General features: G+C 45.6%; 1 protein-coding gene across 1 annotated transcript; it reads left to right on the plus strand.

The window, feature by feature from the left end:
- The first annotated feature begins 685 nt into the window (after window positions 1-685).
- Window positions 686-9,665, plus strand: ARRDC4 (arrestin domain containing 4). Its single transcript, XM_053954959.1, has 8 exons — window positions 686-1,037; window positions 2,091-2,157; window positions 2,436-2,583; window positions 4,369-4,471; window positions 5,232-5,425; window positions 6,083-6,245; window positions 6,713-6,867; window positions 6,989-9,665. The coding sequence occupies exons 1-8, from the start codon at window positions 692-694 to the stop codon at window positions 7,043-7,045; spliced, it is 1,233 nt and encodes a 410-aa protein (XP_053810934.1). The 5' UTR covers window positions 686-691; the 3' UTR covers window positions 7,046-9,665.
- The last annotated feature ends 13,234 nt before the right edge of the window (window positions 9,666-22,899 follow it).

Here is a 22,899-nt window from a genome sequence, read left to right on the forward strand (position 1 = left end):
CGGGGCGGAACAGCAGCACCACATCGCTTTTCCCTATTTAACAGTCCCAGCCAGCCCGGCTGTCAGCGGGAGAGGCTGAGACCGACCCAGAGCGCCGCGCTGCCGCCCCCTCTCCCACGACAGCACCCTAGGGACACCGAGACAAGGTTTCCCCTCAGCGCGGGGTCACCAAGGGCACACGGCTTTCCCACAGCGCTGGGCTGGCGGGCAGTGACCAGAGGAGGTGCCGAAGGGAGGGACAGATCACCCAAGCCGCCGCTGCCGCCGCCGCCCGGGGCCCCGTGACTGCAGAGCGTGAAGGGGTGAGGGGTGAGGGCCCCGCCCCGGCCCCGCCCCCGCTCCCTGTTTACCCACAGGCTGTGCACGTGGTGGCCGCGCCGCGCCATTGGTCCGCGCGCCGGGGCCCTGCCGCCGCCCCGCCAATCGCCGCGCTGTCCACGCGCTCTCGCCCGCGCGCGATTGGCCCCGGCGCGGCGATCACGCAGCGTGACGCACTCCGGGCGTGCGCCCTCCGAGTACCAATGAGGCGGGGGCGCAGGGGCGGCCCGCGGCGAATGGCGGCGCGCGGGGCCGCGGAGCGGCCAATGGGCAGCGGGCGGGGGCGGGACGCGGCGCCGCGGGCGCTGGCGGAGACGGGCGGGTTTAAAGCGCTCGACGAGAGCGGGCGCGGTTCCCCCGCGGCCGGGGAGCGATGGCGGCGGCCGGGCCGGGCCCCGGGGCCGGCGGCGCGGTGAAGACGCTGGCCCTGGTGCTGGAGGACGAGGCCCGGCGCGGCGGAGGCGGCGGCGGCGGCTACTGCAGCGGGGACACGGTGTCCGGGCAGGTGCTGCTGGAGCTGGCGGGGCCGCTGCCGCTCCGCGGGCTGCGCCTGGAGGCCGCGGGCCGGGCGCGCGTCGCTTGGAGCGAGAGCCCCGGCGCGGTGCCCGGGGCGGGCACGTGGGGGATGGCGGTGCGGGCCCCGGGGCCGGGGCCGCGGCGGGAGGCGGAGGTGCGGTACCTGGACATCCGGCAGAGCCTCCTGCGGGACCCGCCCGAAGGTGAGGGGGGCGCGGGCCCGGCCGCTCCCGCAGCCGCGGCGGGGTGGGACCGGGGCAGTGGCGCTGCGGGAGCGGGGAAGGGCTGCGGGAAGGCGCCCACGGCCCGCAGCGAGGGGGAGGCGGAGCGGGGAACGCTCCGGGTGGCAACGGCCACCGCGGCCCGAAGGAACGGGCACCGGCCGCGGGTGGCGGGGCACCGGCAGGGCAGCGCTGCCGTGTGCCCGGGGAGGATCACTGCCTCATCCGCGGCCGCGCGAGTCCCTGTGTGTGGGGGCTGCAGAACGCCGAGCGCGACTGGAATAAAGTAAAATCCGCAGCTCGATTCCCTGCGCTGTGTGGGAGTCGTGCAGAGGTTCGGCCCTTCCGTGGGTCCATCCCTCCGCCGTGGGTGTGCGGCACAAGCAGCTCCTGGGAAGCTGCCGTGGAAGTCCCTGGAAGCAGCCAGGCTCATGCAGTGGATTAAGGAGGCAGGGGAAGCTCGCTGTGGCGGAGCTCTGTCACTCAGACACTGCAGCACTATGGCAGCGTTGAAAAAAAGAAAATTAAAGCCAGAACAACGACATTTCGTTCTGTACGGGTGAAACGCGGCTCAGGCTGACCTGTAGAGAAAGTAGATTTAGGCCTTGTAAATTGTGTAACAGTAGGCCCTATATGAATAAATTGGGAGCTCGTGTATTTGTAGCATTTCTTCATGCTGGCCTTAAATTGCAGTTTTTTCGGCACAGAAGCTAGTTTAATTGTTAATTGGAAAAGAAGATTAATTGCTGTCCTGCTGAAACGAAACTTGCTTTATGCTTTGCAGAAGCCATTTTGGATTAGAAATTGGCCAGAGTCCTGAGCTGAATCTCAAGGTCTCCCATGTTTCCTTGATTTTTGTTTTTCATTGAAATCACATCACAGGATGAATAAAGTATGGGCCACAATCCAGAACCCACTGGGATCAATAAAAACTTCTTGCATCTGGGTGTTTTCATGCATAAATAATTTATAAAAGTGTCTGCTTTGTTCTATTTCTGGAATAACTAAAACATACTATTCACTCTTATCCTACAGGTGAGGAAAACTTAATTCTTCTAGATGGAAGACACGAATTTCCGTTCAGCTTTCAGCTCCCTCAAGAGTAAGTTCAATAATCCAACCTGAAGGGATTGTGCTGGATGCTGCTTGTAGTGGAACATTAACTTAATGTAGTTTGACTTGTGTTTTTTTTTAGTATCAGCTTTATATGTTTGTCTTAATCAAGCACCATGCAGACAGGCCTTGTTTGCTCTAGCTTCTTCCCCAAGGCCCTAAAAGTACAAGATGTGAATTGGGAAATGTTGATGTGTGCAGGAAGTGTTAGTGTTTGGGAGATGAACTATTAATAGAAGGTAATGGTTTTATGACTGCTTGTTTCAGACCTCTGGTGACCTCTTTTACTGGGAAGTATGGCAGTATCCAGTACTACGTGAAAGCCGTTCTGGAGAGGCCTGCTGTGCCTGACCAGAGTGTGCAGACAGAGCTGCAGATCATCAGCCATATCGATGTCAGCTCACCAGCTCTCTTGGTAAGAGGGTCCCCCACTTCTCCTCCCCCCTGTAAAACCAGCTGCAAATAAACCCTCTCCAAGCAGCATTCCCATCCAGCCATAACCCTTCCCATGTTATTGCAGAGCATCATTTTCTGACTTCTGAAAGCATATAAGCTCCCTGAGCTTTTCTCTATAAATAGATTATCTTAGGTTTTGTGAATAGCAAACAGAGTGGCTTTTTTAATACCATTGATTACATCCCTGCTGGCAGAGATGCTCCTGCCAAAAAGTTAGGCAGGCTTCAGATGCATAAATAAGGCTTAATAATAGTAATGTATGTGTGCAGAGTAGTTACTCTTACCAGAGCAACTACATTCACAGGGCTGCAGTGTCCTAAACTCTACAATAATAGTAGGTTGAGGAGCAGTAATTAGAGAAGAGTATTAATCATGCCCAGCCTGTCATTTAGGCTCTGGCCATTATGTTACGTATCCCTGCATTTTGCATGTCGTTTTCTAACATGAAGTGTGTGCACGCAGCTGCTCCAGAGATCCTTTCAGTTATTTCCCTATGACAGATTTGGCCACATTAAAGCATTGAGTTTTCAATAATCACTGGAAATACTGTAGAGTAATAAGAAAGATCAGGCATTAAGTAATGAGTAAATAGGCAAGATGGAAGCTAATGAGCTGGATTCTTTTATCTCAACCCATATTATGAAAATAATATAAAATTATACCTTGCACTTTCATGATAGCAACTGGATCTAAATGGTTATTCATTTAAATATGAATGAGTAATTTCTATTTTATTTTAAATGGTAGGATAATTTTAACATCATGACGTGAACATAGAAAAGAGATGTTTTGAGCAGGCCTTTTTTCCCCCCCTTATTACATGCTTACATTTTAATCCATTCTAGAGAGAACTTAGGGTATTTTGGCAGTGACATCTGTAAGCAGAATTTCTATTCAGGAGTTTGAAGGCATCATAGGCACGTTCTGTAAGGACAAAGCAGACCATAGGTTATTGCACAGAGGAGGCCTGTGGGACACATCAGGAAGGCAGTGCCAGTCTTAATGGATTCCAAGGCTACCCCCAAAAGTGCAAAGCCAACAGGGCTTTTTTCATTCTAATAAAGAAAATACAAAACCAATTTGCATTATTGTATTGACTGAGTGTCACTGCCCAGTAAATAATTTTGAGTAGCTTTGATCCTGGCTTGGACACTTGACATGTTTCCTTGTGAGTTTATTCTAATGAAAATGTTGCAGGCAGTGTAAATGTCATCTGATGTGACAGTCCTTGAATAATTAAGATAGTTTTTGTTGTGCCTCTACATTTTTGGGGGGGGTTTCTGGCTTGCAAGTAATGAAGGTGCATCCCCTTAGCCCAGTGTCTACATATATTTATCCTTTCTTAAATACATAAAATTAAAAAATTACCTGCTTAACTGATAGTTGTTTGCAGATAAAATTAATTCTGCATTCTTCTGCACTGAGAAAAATGGAAATAAACACCACAGTATTTCATGAGACTTTGAAGAAGTTCATTTTGAAGACAAAGCACATGGAAAGACACACTGGTCTGTGTTACTTAGTACAGTCTAAATACAGACTGAGATAAAAAGAGAAATGTTCAGCTTGCCAAACCTTGGTTCCATTTCACATGTTGGCAAAAACTACAGCTGCACTGAGCAGTTCAGGGATTCAGATCCTGTGGATTTTAGAGCTGGGTTGCAATGACTGATATGCATAACACTAAGCTGCAGGTGATTGAGAGCTTTATCCTGTAAAATGAAAAATACTCTGTATTTTATAGACACCTGTTCTAAGAAGTCAGGAGAAGATGGTTGGCTGTTGGTTTTTCACCTCTGGGCCAGTGTCTCTCAGTGCCAAAATTGAGAGGAAGGGATACTGTAATGGTAAGAGTAGTTACCTTTAAAAATGTGAATACTAAGCATCTAATAGGTTGGGATTTTTTTTAATCTCAGTGAAGCCAACACTTTGTAGTTCAAAGAATAGTTCTGTTTAATAGAAGTAAATTAAGTTCCATATGAATTTAATTTTTTAAAAAATCATCTTACCTTTCCCCTTGGGAATATAAATTGAAGTCCTGTTAATAATCTTATGGAAAATCCATGTACATTTGTGTGTAAAGAACAAGATTTTTTTTTTTTATCTGGGATAAAATACTTAACTGGGATATAATTAAGTTTTTACATCCTATTTTTGTAGGTTTACACTTTGGTAAGAATGAGCTTTAGCAGCTGCTTCTTCATCTTCATAACATTAGATACATTGAAAAAATAAAACATCCTGAAATTAATTTAGTACTATATAAAAGGAAGATTGGGGCATAATTTGCAAATAAAGCTTTTATAGCTTGTTCACATTATGCTTAATGTTTCAAAATGAATCATTGTTTATGTGTAAAACATAGTAGGTGGCTATAATTTTGCCTGGATACCACTCTGAAAAAAATAAACTGGCTTGAGGAAACTTCGCAAGTATTGTTCTCATAACACTGCAGATGATGTACGTGCTGTGTAACATGCTTTGATACTCCCAGAGGAAAGTTGGTAAATACCAATTATTCATTGGACTTTTTCTGTCTCTAAGGGGAAGCCATCCCAATCTATGCAGAAATTGAGAACTGCTCTTCTCGTTTGATTGTTCCAAAAGCTGCCATTTTCCAAACACAAACTTACCTGGCCAGTGGGAAGACAAAAACCTTCCGTCAGATGGTTGCCAATGTCCGAGGAAACCACATTGCCTCTGGGAGTACAGATACCTGGAATGGGAAAACTCTGAAAATCCCACCTGTATCCCCATCTATACTTGACTGCTGCATTATTAGAGTAGAATATTCATTAGCTGTAAGTATTGGGTTTTTAAATGTATGAACTTTAGATATTGCATTTAATTGGGAACAGAAGAATTTACTGAGTAGCTGCTAGGTTTTTAACTTGGGAACTACAATAAATACAAATCTAGAGAAGGGTGTCCCAGCCCGTGGTGAGGGGTTAGAACTAGATGATCTTTAAGATCCCTTCTAACCAACACCATTCTATGACTTTACAAAAAATAACATCAACCACATACATGAGAAGACTGAAGGTCAGAAAGAGATTCTGAGATGGAAAGATGGGAATAATGTGGAAAAGGGAGAAATGTTTCTGAGGAAGAAGCAGCTTAGTTTCAGACATGCAGGGATTGTTTTGGGAGAGCATTTCAAGCTGAATGGGGTCCTCACATGATTCTTTCCAGAAATGGGAAGATAAGACTGAAAGTCAAATCCATAATTATGTTTGTCAAGATGGTTTTTATTTTTTAATGTCACTTAGAGACAAGTTACAGAAAGAAGGATACTGCTGTAAAATAAGGAAAGCTGCCAGGGTATTAGCTAAGCATTTCTGGGATGACAAAGCTCTTAATTTTTAAATTTGCAGTGTAGGGAGTAGGGCAGCTTTTAAGAGCAGCATTCAATGGGGTCTCATGATGTTTTTTTCTTCTGTTTGGGGGTTGTCACATAGGTGTATATCCATATTCCTGGTGCTAAGAAATTGATGATTGAAATGCCTGTGGTGATTGGCACTATTCCATGTATTGGATTTTCAAGCAGAAACTCCAGCATTACCAGCCAGTTTAGTATGGATATGAGTTGGCTGGCATTGACCATGCCTGAACACCCTGAAGGTAATAAATACATATTGAACTGTCTCTAATCCAGCACAGCACTGTCTGCAGCAGATGGGTGCAGTGCCAGTTTAAGGGCACTGCCAGGGATGTAGGCAATGGAAATATGACTAACAGAGTTCTTAAGTTGAGATCCAAAACAATTGGTGAGGGTTACCCCAACTCCAGCCTTCCTGAAGTCTCTCTGTACCCCATCTGACTGAAACAACTAACTTGTGATGGTGGGAATATTCTACTCATTACTGAATATATCTTGATACAACACAGGTTTGCTGCTGGAGTTGTCCTAAAAGCACTGTATTCCTGCTGAATCACCTTAGTTTACTGAAAAAATAATTTCAATTATTTATGAGTTCAGTGCACTTCCAATACAGTTTTTGTGGTCCTGGATATTTTGTAATGCAGATGTCCTTGCTGTGAGTGAGTGAATAGTTTGAAATATGACAGAAGCATCCCTTGTGTTTCAGCACCACCAAATTATGCTGATGTAGTGTCTGAGGAAGAGTTTTCCAGACATGTTCCTGCTTATCCGCCTCCCATTGACTGTGAGGAACAGTTGTGTTGTCCTGTCTTTGCTTACATACAAGAATTCCGGTTTCAGCCTCCACCTCTTTATTCAGAGGTAAGAAAATAAATAGCAGGTGGTGTTTTTATTGTCATATGGCAAAAAAAAAAAAAAACCCAAACACATACCTAAATGCAGGAATTGCAGGCAGTAACTGTTGTCTTTCTTCTCTCCATAGATTGATCCACATCCAACTGATGTAGAAGAAGTTCAGCCGGTTTCATTCATGCTTTGAGGATTTGTAATGAGCATCATTGTGATGAATGTCTTAATCTTTCTGCTGCTTAAGCTGGTAGTGCAGCTAAAAAGGAAACAGTTTTCTTTTTCAAAACTTCAGTCTGTTTACGAGAAAGGCAAAGGAAAATGGAGGAGGAGGTATGAGCACGTTTGGTGATAAAAGAGAACCTGCTGGATTAGTCTGCACAGAGGATAACGGGAGCAGCTGAGCTTGGGATACTTGAGAAGTACCTGAAAATACTGAAACGAAAATGCATCAATGAAATCCTGAATGTTTTCCAAAAAGTGGATACACTACACAAAGTACGAGGAGGAGATGGGTGGATTTTCTGAAGAGAAAAGAATTTATATTTTGTTTGCAACTCTCTGGAAGAATGTACATAGTGACGTTGAGAACTCCTGTAGTAGAACAGAATGTGGGGTAAGAAAACATTTCCAAAAGGTTCCAGTGTTCAAGGGGCTTCAGCTTTGCACTGTCTGCATCCAAAAAAGGAGCACTACTGCACCACAGAGCAAAGTCTTAACTTCATATTTGATGGGAATCTGCCCTTCTCACGACTGCCAAGTGGTACTATTTCCTCATTCATCATGATCCTGAGGACACCCACCATGGATGACAGAATGGCTGTTACACAATATTACAAAGGCAACCATTTCCTGAATGCAAGACACAAGTGTGGAACAAACTGAACTTGAGACGAGCTTATGCACTATGCTTTCTTTCAAGGGATTTCTTAAGGGAATTACTCTAACCTCTTCTACTGTGAGTTCTTCTTCTGCATCTTAAGCCTATGGATAGCATGATGAGGGGAAGCTTGGCAAGGGAGAAACCTTTTGCCAGCAGCAGGTATACTTAGCAAAATGGACAATATTTATTTATTCAAAAGCCTTTATAAGCCTACCTCTGTTTTGGATATTTACTTACGGTCAGATTTGAGACCAAAAAAAAGTCTTGTTAAAGCTCCAGTATACTTCAAGGTTCTAAAAGGGACCCTAAATGGTTTCTGTGGTTAGTGAATGAGATACAAGGTGTAGGGAGAGGTGTAAATATACCCAGAATAGACATAGCTTATAACTGAAGTGAAAGCAGACATCAGGGGAACAAAGTCCTCTGGTAATGGCACAAAGCTTTTCATTACTCCTGCATTTTTGTCTAAAGATCTATTGTCAGGGGCTGCACTGGTCATTTGCTATCCATACTATATATGTTGGTGTGTTTCCTTGTTTGTTTTTGCTGTTTAATTTTGTTTGGTGCAATATTTTAATGTTTTCTTCCTCAGGTCATTTAGAACAGTGAGAGTTTGTTGCTGCTAAGAGTGAAGGCACAGCATTTACTTGCCCTTCTGCTGCCTTCATTTAAAAGTAGAATGTTTGCTTCCTGCCAACCATCAATTGGGATCAGTAAACAATCACCAACAGATCACTTACAGGAGCAGAAAACAGCATTGTCAACATGCATGTTTACAGTCCTGTCTTTGAAATACAGGGGATTTTGGACTCCTAGAAATACTCCACATGTCTTACAGAAGGGTTTGGGGTTAAACCCCGGTGCTTCATGTGGTAAAACTGTACTTTCTGATAATTACAAAAAGAGCAATTCCGTTTCCTTCATTCCATCGATAACTGCAGTTTAAACAAAGTCTAAATGGTTTTTTATGAAATCTGTCTCTTCACTTAAGAAGCAGGGATTTTTCTACAGGCATACACGGATATATATTTTTAGTCTTCTTTTAGTTTAACTTCCTTACATTGTCTAATTTCTAGCACTTCACCTCAAATCCCTTTTGCATCAGCGTGAAAGACAGACTGTGGGAGATTCACGTTTCCAAACTGCAGTTACTCCTTTCATTTGCAACATTTAGTATTATCTTCTATAGCAAATGCAGCTTTAACCAAAATTTGAGTGCATGATTTAGAAAGGACATTCTAAAAAAGATTATTTAAGTCTCAAGATGTAGCTCTCATGCCTTTTTATTTATTCAAGTGAGGGCCTGCCCATACAATCAATGCAGGATTTTCATTCACATCATCTGGAAAGGGAACAAGCATCTTTTCCTTAAACAGATACCATTATAGTTACTTGAAAAGTAATTTGGTCGTGTAAGAACTTGCATGGTAATAATTTAAAATATTAGCTTAAAGAACATTAGGTGCTTTTTTGGACTGTTAATACCTGATAGGTGATGTGTGCTACCTGGTATAATCATGGTCAAGCAAACAGCAGTATGAAGGGTAAAGGTATGCTTTTTTTTTTCTTTTTTTTTTTAAATCTTTGAGTTGTTTTCTATTCTTTGCAGATAAACTGTGGCCTTAGATTGTTTGCTGCAAAAAAGTCAACTATTATGTGTTTCTTAGGAAGCACACATGGCCCTTCAAAAGAGGGGTGAAAAGATTAAGTTCTGCTCTCTGGCACTTGGCTTAGTGCAGAAATTGATCCTTAAAAATAATTACTGTTTGCACAATAATAAGTTCAATATGCAGGGGCTTTGTTTTGATAACTGTGAAACAGTTTAAAAGAGACAAAATAAAAAAAGCTGTTTAACATACAGGAACATGATTGTATTTTGTACTAATGAATGAGCCCCATGGGTTCTTTGTTAATAAAAGTGTCAAATCTACATTGTGCTGTTCATCTCTGGTTTGGTGCTATGTCAAAAAATACCTGTATTCTACCCTACAGATCTCTAATTCTTCTCTGATCTGGGAATTACGCCTTCATGTGTCACTGTTTTAGTTCCCTGAACTATTCATAACCAAGAACTGGAACAAACTGATCAAACAGGGCCTACTCCCACCCATAGTTACTATGTAATAGGGGCTCTTACCTGTAAGGATTGAAGGATGTGAGCTCTAATTGGATCTTTTATCTCACATATTAATCTCTGACAATACTTTGTTTCCTTCAGACAAGATCAGAGCAACAAAGTAAAGATAAATACATCAGAACAATCTTAGAACCAGAGTGCAGAATGACTAAAGCAGAGAACCTGCTGCTGTGGGGAAAGAGGTGACAAACTGTACCTGCCCCACTGCTCACCTGAGCCAGGAGTGAGATGATAAAAACTCCATCAGGGTCCTGCCTCCCAAGGGTTTGAGGAACAAAGACAACAGTTGATTTCTTCTTCCTGTTTCCATTTCTGAGGGAGGATGGCAAATTTCTCCATGGAAAGTCAAGGTGAAGATGCTGTTCAGGATCATGGAATCACAGAATAGTTTTGGTTGAAAGGGACCTTAAACCCCATCCCATTCCACCCCCTGCCATGGGCAGGGACACCTTCCACTATCCCAGGTTCCTCCAAGCCTGTCCTTTGACACTTCCAGGGATCCAGGGGCAGCCACAGCTTCTCTGGGCCACTTGTGCCAGGGAGGAATTTCTTGGGCCTATTCAAGCACCAGAACCAGCAGAGGAGTTAGATTCGTGAAAAGGAAAATTCAAAACCTCAAATACTGGTCTTAGATTTTTTTTTTTTTAAAGCTCTCTCACTAAATGATAGTTAAATGTCTTACCATTAAGTTCACCGTAGCAATTCCACTTCATCCACTGCTTGCTTTTATAGGGGAGTATTTCAGTTGACAAGCTGTAATTGTCTGTTAAAATATGTTTGGTATTTAAACAGGTAGTAAAAAGCCAGGCAGAAATAGAGCAGATCCTGCAGGCTCTGACCCTTCTGGTGCTTGCATGGAAACACACAGTTTACGTACAGAGCAAGAGAGATCATTTAATCAGCTCCTGGGGCATGTTCCAAATTATCAAAATAGCATGTTCCATGACTTCACCACCCACTTTGGACAGCAAAAGGGAACATCTAACTCATTTTGTAAAATCTCTGCTATATATATAGCAATAAAAACATGTTTGAAGAGCACAGTTTGCAAACAATGTTGATTTGGAAATAATCAGTTGTTCTACAACTCCTTAGAAAACCCAGGCATTTGTGCTCTATTTTCTAGTCAAACTCTGCTGATTTTCAGTGCTCTCCTCAGGGTAGTGACTTAGCACAGGGACACAGAACCTGGCCTTCAGACTGCTGCCTGTTCAAAGCTGATTATATAATATGTTAACATCAATATGGACAGTCCAGGCTGCTGCACAAAGTAAATTCTCCAAAGAACTAATTAGGTCTAGGATGAACCCAGTCCACTTTTAGTATTAACATTTTATATATGGCATAGACAAGGTGACAGTCTTGTTCCAAATTATGTTGTCATTATTTCTAAGCAATTAATAGGAAATGACAGTACAGAAAAACTCTGCTAGAGTATCACTGCATCATTGACATTTTAGGACAAGTGACTAATAATAATTTAATGCCAAAAAACTGTGTAGAGTGGTTTTATGTGGAATAGAAAATGGCAACTCAGGTGGGAGTGCACTGGAGTAGCTGCTCATGCCAGCAACATTCTGTGGGCCTTCTTAGCTACACAGGGCAGATTCAACTGTGCTACTGATAAATCTCCAAACACCCATCCCTTTGAAAGAAAAGAGATCCTTCTTAGTTTTGGTTGACATGCAGCCACCTGGCTGCCTGTAGGTTGAGGAGACAAATGAAAGGGTGAAAGTTGGAGCAAATAGGCTAAACCCAGCCAATCTTTGGCAATGAAAAACTCTTGGTTTTTTACAGCGCCTTGGAACAACATCAGCCTCCCCATAAATGAGGCACTGGGCATTGATAGAGGTGAGAACAGAAGCAGGATTTTGACTGCACGGTCTTAAAGAGGATTGTTGCACACCCAGAAAGATTCCAGGTCTCTGTATAGGCCAGTCTTCTTTGATGTCATGTCTAGAATCAGGTTGTGTTGGTCACAACATATCAGACCCCAGCAGGAGGAGAAAGTGATTCTTATTACTAAACTAATTAGACTAATCAATGTGCAAAAGACAGCACAAGTTATAATTTCATTTAAATAATTTGAGCCCTGAAGTGCTTTTCTCCTATGTCTTAATGTGATGTGACCAATTCAGTAGCCTTAAGAACTTAGAAAGATACAAAAGGAAATATTCTGCTGTCCTGAGTGAAAATGAGAGCAGAAAGGGAAAAGCATTGACTGACCTGACAGGCTTTCTGCAGTGTCCTGGAAGAGAAGTGTCTGAGAGGGTTTCGTGTCCACACAGGCTGATCGAGTTTTTCACACTGTGCCCCAAAAGTGGCATTTTGGTGTGAGCACGTCTCTCCCTCACTCTGATCCTGGAGCAGGTTGGCCTCACCCAGTACCTGCCATGCACAGGCAGACCTGCTTAGCACAAGGGAGCAAGATCAGAAAGGCTGGAATTCAAAGGGGCCCTCCCAAGCTGCAGCCAGACCTTCTCCAGCACGGGCTGGAGCAGCTGTGCTGTCACCTGCAAGGATGGGAGTGACACAGGGTCCTCCGACCCTGCCTGGGAGTCTCACACTTCGGGGGCAAAGAGCTGGAGATGTCTGTTCACAGAGGTGTGAAGTAGAAAGGTCCCCAGGAAGGGCAGCTTTGCAGGCTTTCCCTCATGTGATCCCACCTGCCATCGCTGCGAGAGGACTTTACACTCATCCAAACAAATTAACAATTCATTTCCAACCCTGACACGAAGATTAACCCTGCCAATTAATTCCTTAATCTCTTGCTGCTGACAAGGCTCACAGTTGCCATGTGGATGCGTGTCCACTGGGGCCTGGAGCGGGGCCATTCTCTTTAATTAATGCTGCATCCAGGAGACGGTGGAGCTGATGCTCAAACAGATTCCAGCAACACAAACCAGAGCTGCACCTCACCCACCACCCAGACAGCCTGTGCTGAGCACCTCCACAAGGGCACACACCATCCCAGTGCCTGTGGCAGCTTTTGCTGCATAAAGGGGCTACTTGAACCAATCCAGAGACATTTAGCCATGGTTTACTTGTAGAAAAATGCTTCTTGGTCATCTCCATAACAGATGTGATCATGTTTCCAGTAGCACCAGGAAAATAAAACAACCCACAGAACTGTGTCAGTCTCCTTCCTCCTGCCTCAGACAGCTGACAAGATGTTGGGCTTGGGGCTGCACGGAGGAGGGGCAGCCACGCTGAGGCTGCCTCAGAGGGAGAGGTTAGATGAGAACTGAACTGACACGAGTTTGGAAATGTATGAAGTACAATAAAAAGGAAAAGCAATGCTCGGTCACCTCAGGGAATCTTTGTAAACCAGCTGTTAACAAATTGGGTCAATTTTCCTTTGTTTCTATAGGTTTTGCCATATATAATTAAACAGACATTGCCCATTAAGGTGCTTTACAAAGTGAACTAATACTCAATAAAATCTATGAATAATATTAAATTAAAGACTAAAACCTCTGGACATATAAACCAGGAAATTGCAGGTGTATAAACTAAGCAAGCAACAAAACCCCCATAATTTAATGCCTGTTACAACTAGTCCAGTGGGTGGAACAAGTGAAGGGATCCCAGAACTGCAGGGAACACATGGATTGTATAAACCCACACGTAAATGGTGTTTACAGAGGAGTATGAGGAAGGAGGCAGGATGATACACTGGACAGGACACTCTGCTCCACACTGAAGTTGGGTAATGTCTGCCTTGGGGTTCTATTGTTATTGTTGTTGTTTTTCATGGATTTGGGCTCAGTGCTCAATTATACACTGAATTCCCTTCACCCAGGAAGGGCCAAGGTCACCCCTTTGCAATGGCCAACCAGACAGAGGCAAGAAAAGCCTGGATTGTCCTGCAGACCTCTGCCCACCTGTTCCTGACAGGGCAAAAGAAACATCTGCTGTTGGGGAGTTACGAAAGGGGAAATAACTTTCAATGCAAAAATTGCATCTACCTTATTGGAACAAGCCGTGCAGGTATCTGTCACCGGTCACACTGGAGAGGTGTTGCCTTCTCCAGTACATCCTTTTTTTAAGGTGTGCAGCCAAGCCAAGAGCGGTTTGAGGACTGTCAGAGATCAGTATTTCTGCAGTGTTTTTGCAGACACCATGTGTGCCTTGTCGCTGGAGAACCAGCTCATCGTGTCCTCAGGTTTTGTTTCCATGGGACTTGACAGAAGGGTAAGAATCTCATGGGCTCTTGCTCATGACATGGCATTTTGTGCAGGAATCTTAAGCTGTCCTTATTGATTCTTCACAGCATTTCCTTCGTGAAGTCACTTGGTACCAGTCTTCAGCAGGATTTGGGGCTCTGGGCATGCGTGGCTCCCACGGCTGTGTGTGGCGAGGGGTTGTGCATCGTGTGAGTTGGTAGGAAAGCCCAAGCAGTGCTAAGAGCACCACCCTTCCCTCTTGCACTCAAGCAATTTATCTTGCTTAAAGTCATTTATCAAACGCAACTTTCAGCAATCCACACCAAACACTCTGAGCAGAGCTCAAGCCATGCACAGATATTTTGTCCCTGTGCTCAGCTGAGCTGTTCTGTCACCCCCTGATACATCTGGCACATCATAGGCTTAATCCTCCCCCAGCCCCACTCCAACCCCCACCTCAGGCCAGTCCAAAGCAGAGAATTTCCATGAGGACTCAGCCTCCCCCTTCTGCTCAGAAAGGCTTCACCCAGCAATCACAGCAATCACTTGTATCTTCTGTCATTAAGCTGCCTGTTTTATCCCAGCCAGACTGTCCTCATGGGGATCTGGCACACACTTGGGATCCAGGCATGTTGGGAAAATGACTTCAAGGCTGTTTAGAGAGGTTCCCATGCCTACAACAGTTCACAGTTCAGGGGGATCCCATCTCTGCCTGCATCACTCACTGTTAAACATGTGCTGCTGGAAAATTTTCCTTTGGGAAGGGAAAAGCACGACAGAGAACGGCCTGACATGGAGTTCAACAACATCAGCCTTGGCATGTTTTAATTTAGTGCAGGATGGAAATCCAGGATGGACCAGGCTTGGTTGTTTACCATCCCCTCTTTCTCTCCCCCACCCACGCTCTCCATCCATTTACAGTGGTGCCACTTTTCCCAGGCATCAGCCATCACCCACAGGCCTGAGCAGGCAGCGATTCCTCCCACTCCAACTGCACCCTGACTACTCCCTTCTTCCCAGACAAGGGCACGCCAATCACTGTTATCTTGGCTGCATCACAACTCCAATCCCTGAGCAAAGAGGGCTGTTCTACCGCCAGACCTCAACTGTTCAACCCTTCCCTGCCCCCTCACACCTAAATCACACGGATCCCAAAGTCCCTGCCCAGGGCAGGGGGTGGCAGAGGAAGGCAGGGAACAGGGTTTGCTGTGCTCTTGCTGTCACAGCTCTCCTTGCCAGCTCAGCTCCTGTGAGCCAACAAATGAAACCATCAAGGCTGTGCCTCAGCCCCTGCTGTGCCGAGTGGGAAGCGATCCTGCCACGGCTGGCACATGTTCCTGGCTCTCTGGCTGGCAGGGCTGTGGGAGGCATTCTGGGATGCCAGGAGATGCCCCTTCTTGGGCGAGCCACCATTCCAGGAGCAGCAGGGCAGCCTTCCTGCCCAGGGTCTGGCAGCAGGACACGGCTCGCACACCGCGGGACCGCTCCCGCGCCAGCGCTTGTTTGAATAATGACATTTTCAGGCTGACACCTGCAGAGATGTTTGCATTTTGCTCTCTTGCACCTCAGTGTTTTAATTGATCTCACAGCCTGAGATTTTCCTAAAATATTCAGTGGTTTCATGGCCTTGCTTCCAGGAGTGTTTCTGTTCCCCTTCACCAGACTGCAGTGCACAGTGATGTGTCACTTGTTCTCTACATGATCTCGGGCTTTCCAGGCTCTGGAAATCCAGATGCTGGCTTTCCTGCCCTCATCCCTTGGCATCCTTTTCTCACTCTCATCTCTTGGCAATGAAATGAAACCAATTTGCAAGAAAATCTACTGCAGACATTGTTGTCTTCAGCTGAGTGGAAACTCCCAGATGCTTTTGCTGTTGCTGGCTTAGGAACATTTGTGGTTTCTGGCATGTCCTTGACAGGTACAAAACTTGTACAACTGCTGAGTCATGAGCTGCACAGGGAGTGACACAACACACCCCACAGTCAACTTCCAGAGGTGGCCTTTGGCTGAAAATTCACTGGGAGGAGGGAGAGGTGAGCACCAAAAGCATCTGTGGGGATGGTGTGGGCTCCAGGCCAGCAGCAGCTGGGAAGAGGTGGCCCTAACCAGAAAGGGGTGTGTGGCTTCCACAGCCTTGTGGAGGATTAGGCAGAGCTCCTGGGCAGGACAGCTCACTTGGAATGCTGCTCCTTCTCTGAGTGATGGCTGTGAAGGGGGTAAATGGTGTCACACCTGCCTGAGAGCCAACAGCAGAGACAACTCTCACTCCTACCTACTCAAATATACACATGTGGCATTCTCACCCCAGGCACCCCAGGGCACTTCTGGCAGATTTTTAAGGAATGTAATTACAAACACTATGAAGAAAAAAGGGTGAAACAATGTTTAGTCTCCATCAAGGACACACTTGGAAGGAATTTGTTTTTCTGCATCAATTCTCTGATAGCCAAAGGACTCGCTTTTTGGAAAGCATCCAAAATCCACAGCTGGAAGTCTGAGTTGCTTCTCTCTGTCTTTTAAAGCAGAGGGGAAGGAATCACTCTGGAGAGACCCTGCCACTGCTGGGCAGCACAGAAACACCCTGGGCAGTTCCTATTTGGAGAAGCACATCTGAGACACTCTACTGAATGAGCCAGGCTGGAAAGGATGGAGGGGCAACACAAAACCACCAGCACCATACAAACCTCATGGCCACGGTGATCTCTTGGTGAGGGACCACAAGTACATGGTGCAGTTTGCTTTAGGATGAACAGGCAGCCCAGTAAATTTGTCTGGGGTTAGTCATGCCAATAGCAGCCACAGCCTATTATAACATTACCAGAATTCATTAGGTGCTTCCCTGCCATCCATATGAGTAATAATAATAACAACGATTAATACTTCACACATGAACAAGTTAATCCTGCTCTTTTAAAAGCAAAAATATTGCTGCCCTTATTTTAAGGGTGGGAACCTGAGATAAGCAAGGAGGGTCACCTAATCATTGTTATTCTGTGGAGTACACGATCACTTACGGTGTTTCGGCGCCCAGTTCATTTAGGTAATTATTTTTGTGAACCACCCCTAAGTAGAACAACAGTGGCAAAAGGTTTGGAAATGGAGAACAGACCATGCTGCTTTGTAGGATACTGGATACTCTTCTCACTGCCTCTGACTGGAGGCAACAGATACAGGAGTTTTGGGGAAGAAAAGCAGGATATGACAGAGGAGTGCTCCCTGCTTAGACCTTGGCTCCAGACCTAGTGAGCACCACAAGATTCATGCACATTTTCACTCTACCCCAAAACTCTTGGTGTCAGGGACAGGCACAAAAAGGCAGCAAAGATTTTAACATCTGTCTGGAATTCAGCCTTCTGGGTCCAGAATCAGACATGGTTTCAACTAGGCTGGATTCAGCACGATGTAGAAAGGACAGAGGGTCACCTGCCTCTGTGCCCACAACCAGCATGTGAAAACATTTCCCACCAGGCAGAGTCAAAGCTGTAGTTACCAATCACTCTGTACTTCCAATAAGCTTGTCCTGAAAAACTCTTCAAATGCTACTGACCAATCAGTCTTTACTACATCCTGCTTTTTGTGCTGAATTCACCAAGCACACAAACCTGCTACCAGTTTTACCTACCTCATAGCTGTTTATTTCAGATAGCAGAAACTTCTGCTTTTAGCTTCAAACACCCAATCCCTTTATAAGAACAAAATATTTAAGCCTTTATACCAAAATCTCCAAACACTCGATAAGTACTCCAGTAATCCCCATAATACATATCCACAGTCCTACAGTCAGCCTACAATCTGTACACATCACAGCAGTTTTCCTGGGGGATTCAGGAGTCAGTGGACTCCTAAATCCCTGCCTTGCTCTCTAACACCAGAGGTGACAGGGGACAGGCCAGGAGCTGCAGTAGTTTCTGTGTAGTCAAGGAATCATTTCACCCTGTGCCTACATCAGGCACATTTCAGGAGCACTGGAAGCTGCCAAGCTGGAGAAAACCTCAGTGGAGGAGGCACCCAGAAAGCTTGTGGCTTAAACCAGCTTACCCCTGACTCTGCTGGAATGACCCCCCTCAGCACACTCAGACCTAAGCCAGGGTGCCACCAGAGCAGCAGGATGCAGTTCACAGGGGTATTTCTCACACTTGTAGTTTCATCCTCATGCTAAACTCAGTTCTCCTCAAAGGCGGTGTTTTCAGCTGGGATAGAGTTAATTTTCTTGTTATTACCTGATACAGTGCTGTGTTTTGGATTTAGCATGGGAATAATGTAGATAACACCCTGATGTTTTAATTGTTACTTACAAATGCTTACTCCAAATCAAGGACTTTCAGTTTCCCGTGCTCTGCCAGTTAGCAGGTGTACAAGAAACAGGGGGGGAGCACAGCCAGAAGAACTGACCAAAGGGATATTCTCCACTAGAGAATCTCAGGTTCACCATATAAACTGGGGGGAGTGGGCTGGGAGCTGCTTGGGAACAGGCCGGGCATCAGTCAGCACATGGTGATCAATTGTGTTGGGTTTTATTCTCTCTCTCTTTTTGTCCTTACAATTCCTATTGTTACAATTACCATGAATATATTACATTTTATTTCAATTAATAAACGGTTCTTATCTCAACCCACAAGCTTCACTTTTCTTTCTGATGCTCCTCCCCACTGGGGAGAGAATGAGCGAGTGGGTGTGCTGTACTTTGCTGCCAGCTGGGGCTAAACTGTGACAAAAGGTGACAGCAGAAACCTGTGATGGTGATGCACGACAGAGAGAGACATTCAACAGTTCCTGGGAAAATCCACCCTGTCCCAGTGTGCACCTTTCCCACTGACACCTCTGCCTGGGGCAGGCACCGTGGCTGCTCAGTTTATCTAAACTGGCGGCACAGGCAGCAGAACAATTGACTTTTGCACATGCTGCTCTGAGATTTGTGCAATCGCATCCAGCAGTTTCCAAAGCTTTGAGATTTTGCAAAAGAGTTTGCAAAGCAGCAAGAGGCCTTTGAGAATTGCAGCCCTTGAAAAGTCAGCTCAACCACGTCACTGTTACTTGCTGGCAAAAAAAAAAAAAACAAAACGCCACCTCGGTCACATGCTGAACTGTGGAAAAAACAGGCTGTTTTCTTCATCTTCCTGCCCTGCTAACCACAACCTGAGAGATGTGAGGAGGATCATGTGCTCTCCTGCAGGTTGAGGCTGGTGGAGAGAGCTAGGGAGGATGGTGGAATTTCAGATTGGGTTTGGACACGCAACCTTGCAATGCCAAGTCAAGAAATCTCATTGGGTTTGAGCAATGAACATGTCTGACAGGGAGCCAGGAGAAAGGGAAACCCCAAAAGCATGAGGAACACATTCAAACTCCGTAAGACTCATGGAGTCCTTTTCCAGAATCCAATAATCACTGGTCCCAAAGCTCTTCCCACCCTGATCCTCTCCTCATTACCCTGTCAGTGATTTGTGTTGTGCTTTTCCTGAGCCAGGTGCTCTGGAGCAAAGGTGGGAGGCCACATCTGACTGCAAGGTCTTTCCAGGGGACACACAAGTCTGGCATATCCCCAAAGCATTCCAAACCTCACCCAATTCCCTGAAAGGATATTCCAATGGAATGGCAGATGCAGCTTCTTTCTACCACATTCAGGTCCCTCAGTTCAGGAGAAGACCACTGTACCTCCCTCCTGTTTTCCCTCTTTCCAGTCCAGAATCCATCAGTAAGGGTTTGGACAGCAAGGAGCAGTGTGGCACTTCATAAAGGAGAGTGGAAGGACTTTCCAGCCCAAAGCCCATGCCAATCCCCACCCTGACACTGTTCCCCTCGTTCAGCCATGACTGATGACTGGCTGAGCTGCAGCTTCCACCAGACACATTCAACCAATTGTTTTAGGGGGATTTCCATTTCCAGTTACACTCCAAAACAGTCCATTATTTGCAGAACTGGGGTGACAAAGGGGGTCAAATGAACCTTTCCAGCATCCAGACAACTAAGTATTCATTTGATATATAAAGTTATCATTGCATTGCCTCACACACCCTATTCTCAGGCTGCAGAGGCCCCTTTTCTCCTCAGCAGCTCTGGTCAACACCAGACCCCTGTGCTCAGCCCCTGCCCTGGTTTTGGCACAGGGGAGGCTGATAATCCTCTCTGCTCCACACACACATGACCTGCTTGGCTCTGCGTTGGACACCAGCTGCATCAAGCTGCGGTTTTGCCACCTACATGATATAAAAGAGCAACCCTGTAGAGCAGAGGACTCTGATGGATCAGATTGAAATAGCAAACTAATGCTGGTCTATCCAGGCCACTAAGAATCAGAAATCAGATTAGGAGAAGTCACTTACTGCACTGTCCTCCAAACAGGAATTATTTAGGGGATATAATGGAAGTGGAAAGACTATCAGGAATGAAATTAAATGACCAAACAATGCTCAAACACACGGTGAAGTCTCCATCCAATGAGGCACATTGAGCAAAGGGTACATTGCAGGGTGAGGACTGACAGCAGTAGCCTTTGCTTACTCCCAAACATGGCACTCCATTGTTCTCTTCAAGGTGGACACTGGGCTGCATAAGGGTTCAGAAAATGTTCATTTTAAATAGCTGGGAACATAATAGTAAGGACTTTGCAATTCTGCATGTCAAGATCCCATTCCCACATGTTCAGCCCAGGGCTAACATGACTCTGCTCCCAATCCTGCAGTCCAGGAGACTCCTCTCCCCATCTCAGAGGGTGAGGATCACTCATGTCTCTCTGCTGGAACAGAAACTGCCTTCCTGCAGAAGAGCTGTGCTTTGCCCTTGTATCAAATGATCAGAGAACCCAGATATTCACTGGCTGCGTGTTGTTCTGCCCCAGCTGCCAGCACTGGGGCACCCAGGGAGCTGGGGTGTCACAAGGGCTGCCTCAGCAACCAGCCAGCCTGGGGCCAGCAGCCTCAGGTTGGAAAGCATCAGAAAAAACAGACCATGTCCCAAAGACAGCAGTGCCCACTGTATATAAACAGCTGAACTCCAAAATAATCCAAAAAACAAATGAACCCTCAGAGCCCTCCTCCCTTTACCATCAGCTATGCTTCGTCTTAGTGTCCGGGACAGCACAAAGCTGATGACTGGAGGGAATAAAACAGAGCTCTTGATCAAAATCCAATCCTATTATTTTCCAGCTTGTGGAACAGAGACAAAACAGCATTTAAGTGTCTGTCATTTAGCAGTGACCTTTGAGCAGAAATGTCCTGACAGCCCTTGTTTGCATTTCCATCACGATGAGCTGTTCCACGGCTCTGCTGCCGGAGTGGGGGAGCCCAGGGAGGGGTGAGCCCGTGGGGGTTTCACTTCTGCACCACCTGAACCCTCAGGTGGTTTAAACATCCTTTAACTTCCCTGTTAATGCTTTCAGAGTCACACAGGCTATCTGAGAAGACACAAATATTTCACAGGCTGAAATTCCATGGCTCTGTGCAAAGCAAAGAGGTCCAGGAGGTTCCTTTTGGTCTCTCAGAGTTTAGAGCATGACCCCGGCTGGATTAATCCCCCACCAAGTGCCAAAAACACCTTTGGAAAGCATAAAACGCTTCCCCAGTCATTAACACTGAATACTACCATTATTAAATGCAATCAGCTGAAAACAGAAGGACCTGACAGAGCAGAGTAAGGGATTGCAAGTCCCCCAGATTTTACAGGTTCAATACAAAGCCTTTTCTGACTGGCTGAAAATACTGAGATGAGATTTTTTTGAAAATATGTGAAATGTTGAAATAATACTGCTTGGTCCAAAAGTTGTTTGGGATTTAGATACAACTGAACAGTATAATCTTTCGTATAACACTTCTGAATAGTATAAGATTCATCAAATATAATCCTAAAGAAATCCTTGGCCATTTTAGTTATTCTGTTAAAAAAAAAAAAAAAAACCAAAACTCACAAGAATTTCAATGTTAAATAAAGTGTCAGAATAAAAGTGAGCCTCTGATTTCAAGCAATTTTAAGATATTCTCCTGGAAGGAAATTTGAACCCCTGATCCTGTGCCACTTGGTAATGGTCTCAAATAGCTATCCTTTACAATTTCATTTGTGAGGCTACAGTAACTCAAGACTTTGGGGGAAAAAAAAACTTTAAAAAAAAAAAAAAAAAGGGAAGAAGAATTGCACCAAACCTCACAGTGAGACTCAGAGATGCAGAAAGCCACAAGTGTTTACATCAGCCTCAGATGTTGAGGGTGCCCATTCATTCACACTGTGCCTGTGTGGGGCTGATCCTGGCCGTGCTCATGGACACGTGGCCAGTACCTCTGGTGGCCACCAGTCCTCGTGACCATGTGGCTCCTGCAAGCCTGGGGACATCAGGGATTCCACACAAGCTCATGCAGTGCCCACAGCAGTCACAAAGCAGAAAGGGAACCAGGGATGATTACTGGAAAAAAAGCATTTCCTTCTCACGAGGCCCATCTGTGAGGTCACTTCCCAGAAGGGATTTTCTGGGCAGTATCTTGGCCAGCCCTAGCAAGACAAATACCTCAGTCATTGCAAGTAAAGGCCTGACTTCTGGAGAATCCAATGCTTTCACTCCTGGAAAGAGCTAGGACATGTAAGCCATCCACAGCAGCACAGTGTGAATCCCCTCCTTTCCAAGCCCACTGGCCACTTGGAGATACAGCCAGCATCCCAGAAACACCAACACTGGCTCTTTCTCTTCTCAAAGACCAAAGACACAGAGCAGACTGTCCCTGGAAACCTGAGGGTCCAATCCCACCACTGCACCAGGTACACTCAGCTCTTTCTGGGGCTTCTGCTTCCAGCAGGAATGGCAACAGCAACACTCCTGCACAGACTGCACATCCTCCTCCTGATACAGTTGAAGCCACATCCCTTGTCCCTTCTCTTCA

Source organism: Vidua chalybeata, chromosome 13 (genome assembly GCF_026979565.1).
Source record: "Vidua chalybeata isolate OUT-0048 chromosome 13, bVidCha1 merged haplotype, whole genome shotgun sequence".
Taxonomy (NCBI): Eukaryota; Metazoa; Chordata; class Aves; order Passeriformes; family Viduidae; genus Vidua; species Vidua chalybeata.

Coding starts and splice junctions, on each gene's coding strand:
- ARRDC4 (XM_053954959.1), top strand. CDS start 692: ATGGCGGCGGCCGGGCCGGGCCCCGGGGCCGGCGGCGCGGTGAAGACG. Junction 2,158..2,435: donor AGCTTTCAGCTCCCTCAAGA/GTAAGTTCAATA, acceptor TGCTTGTTTCAG/ACCTCTGGTGACCTCTTTTA. Junction 4,472..5,231: donor GAGGAAGGGATACTGTAATG/GTAAGAGTAGTT, acceptor TTGTTCCAAAAG/CTGCCATTTTCCAAACACAA.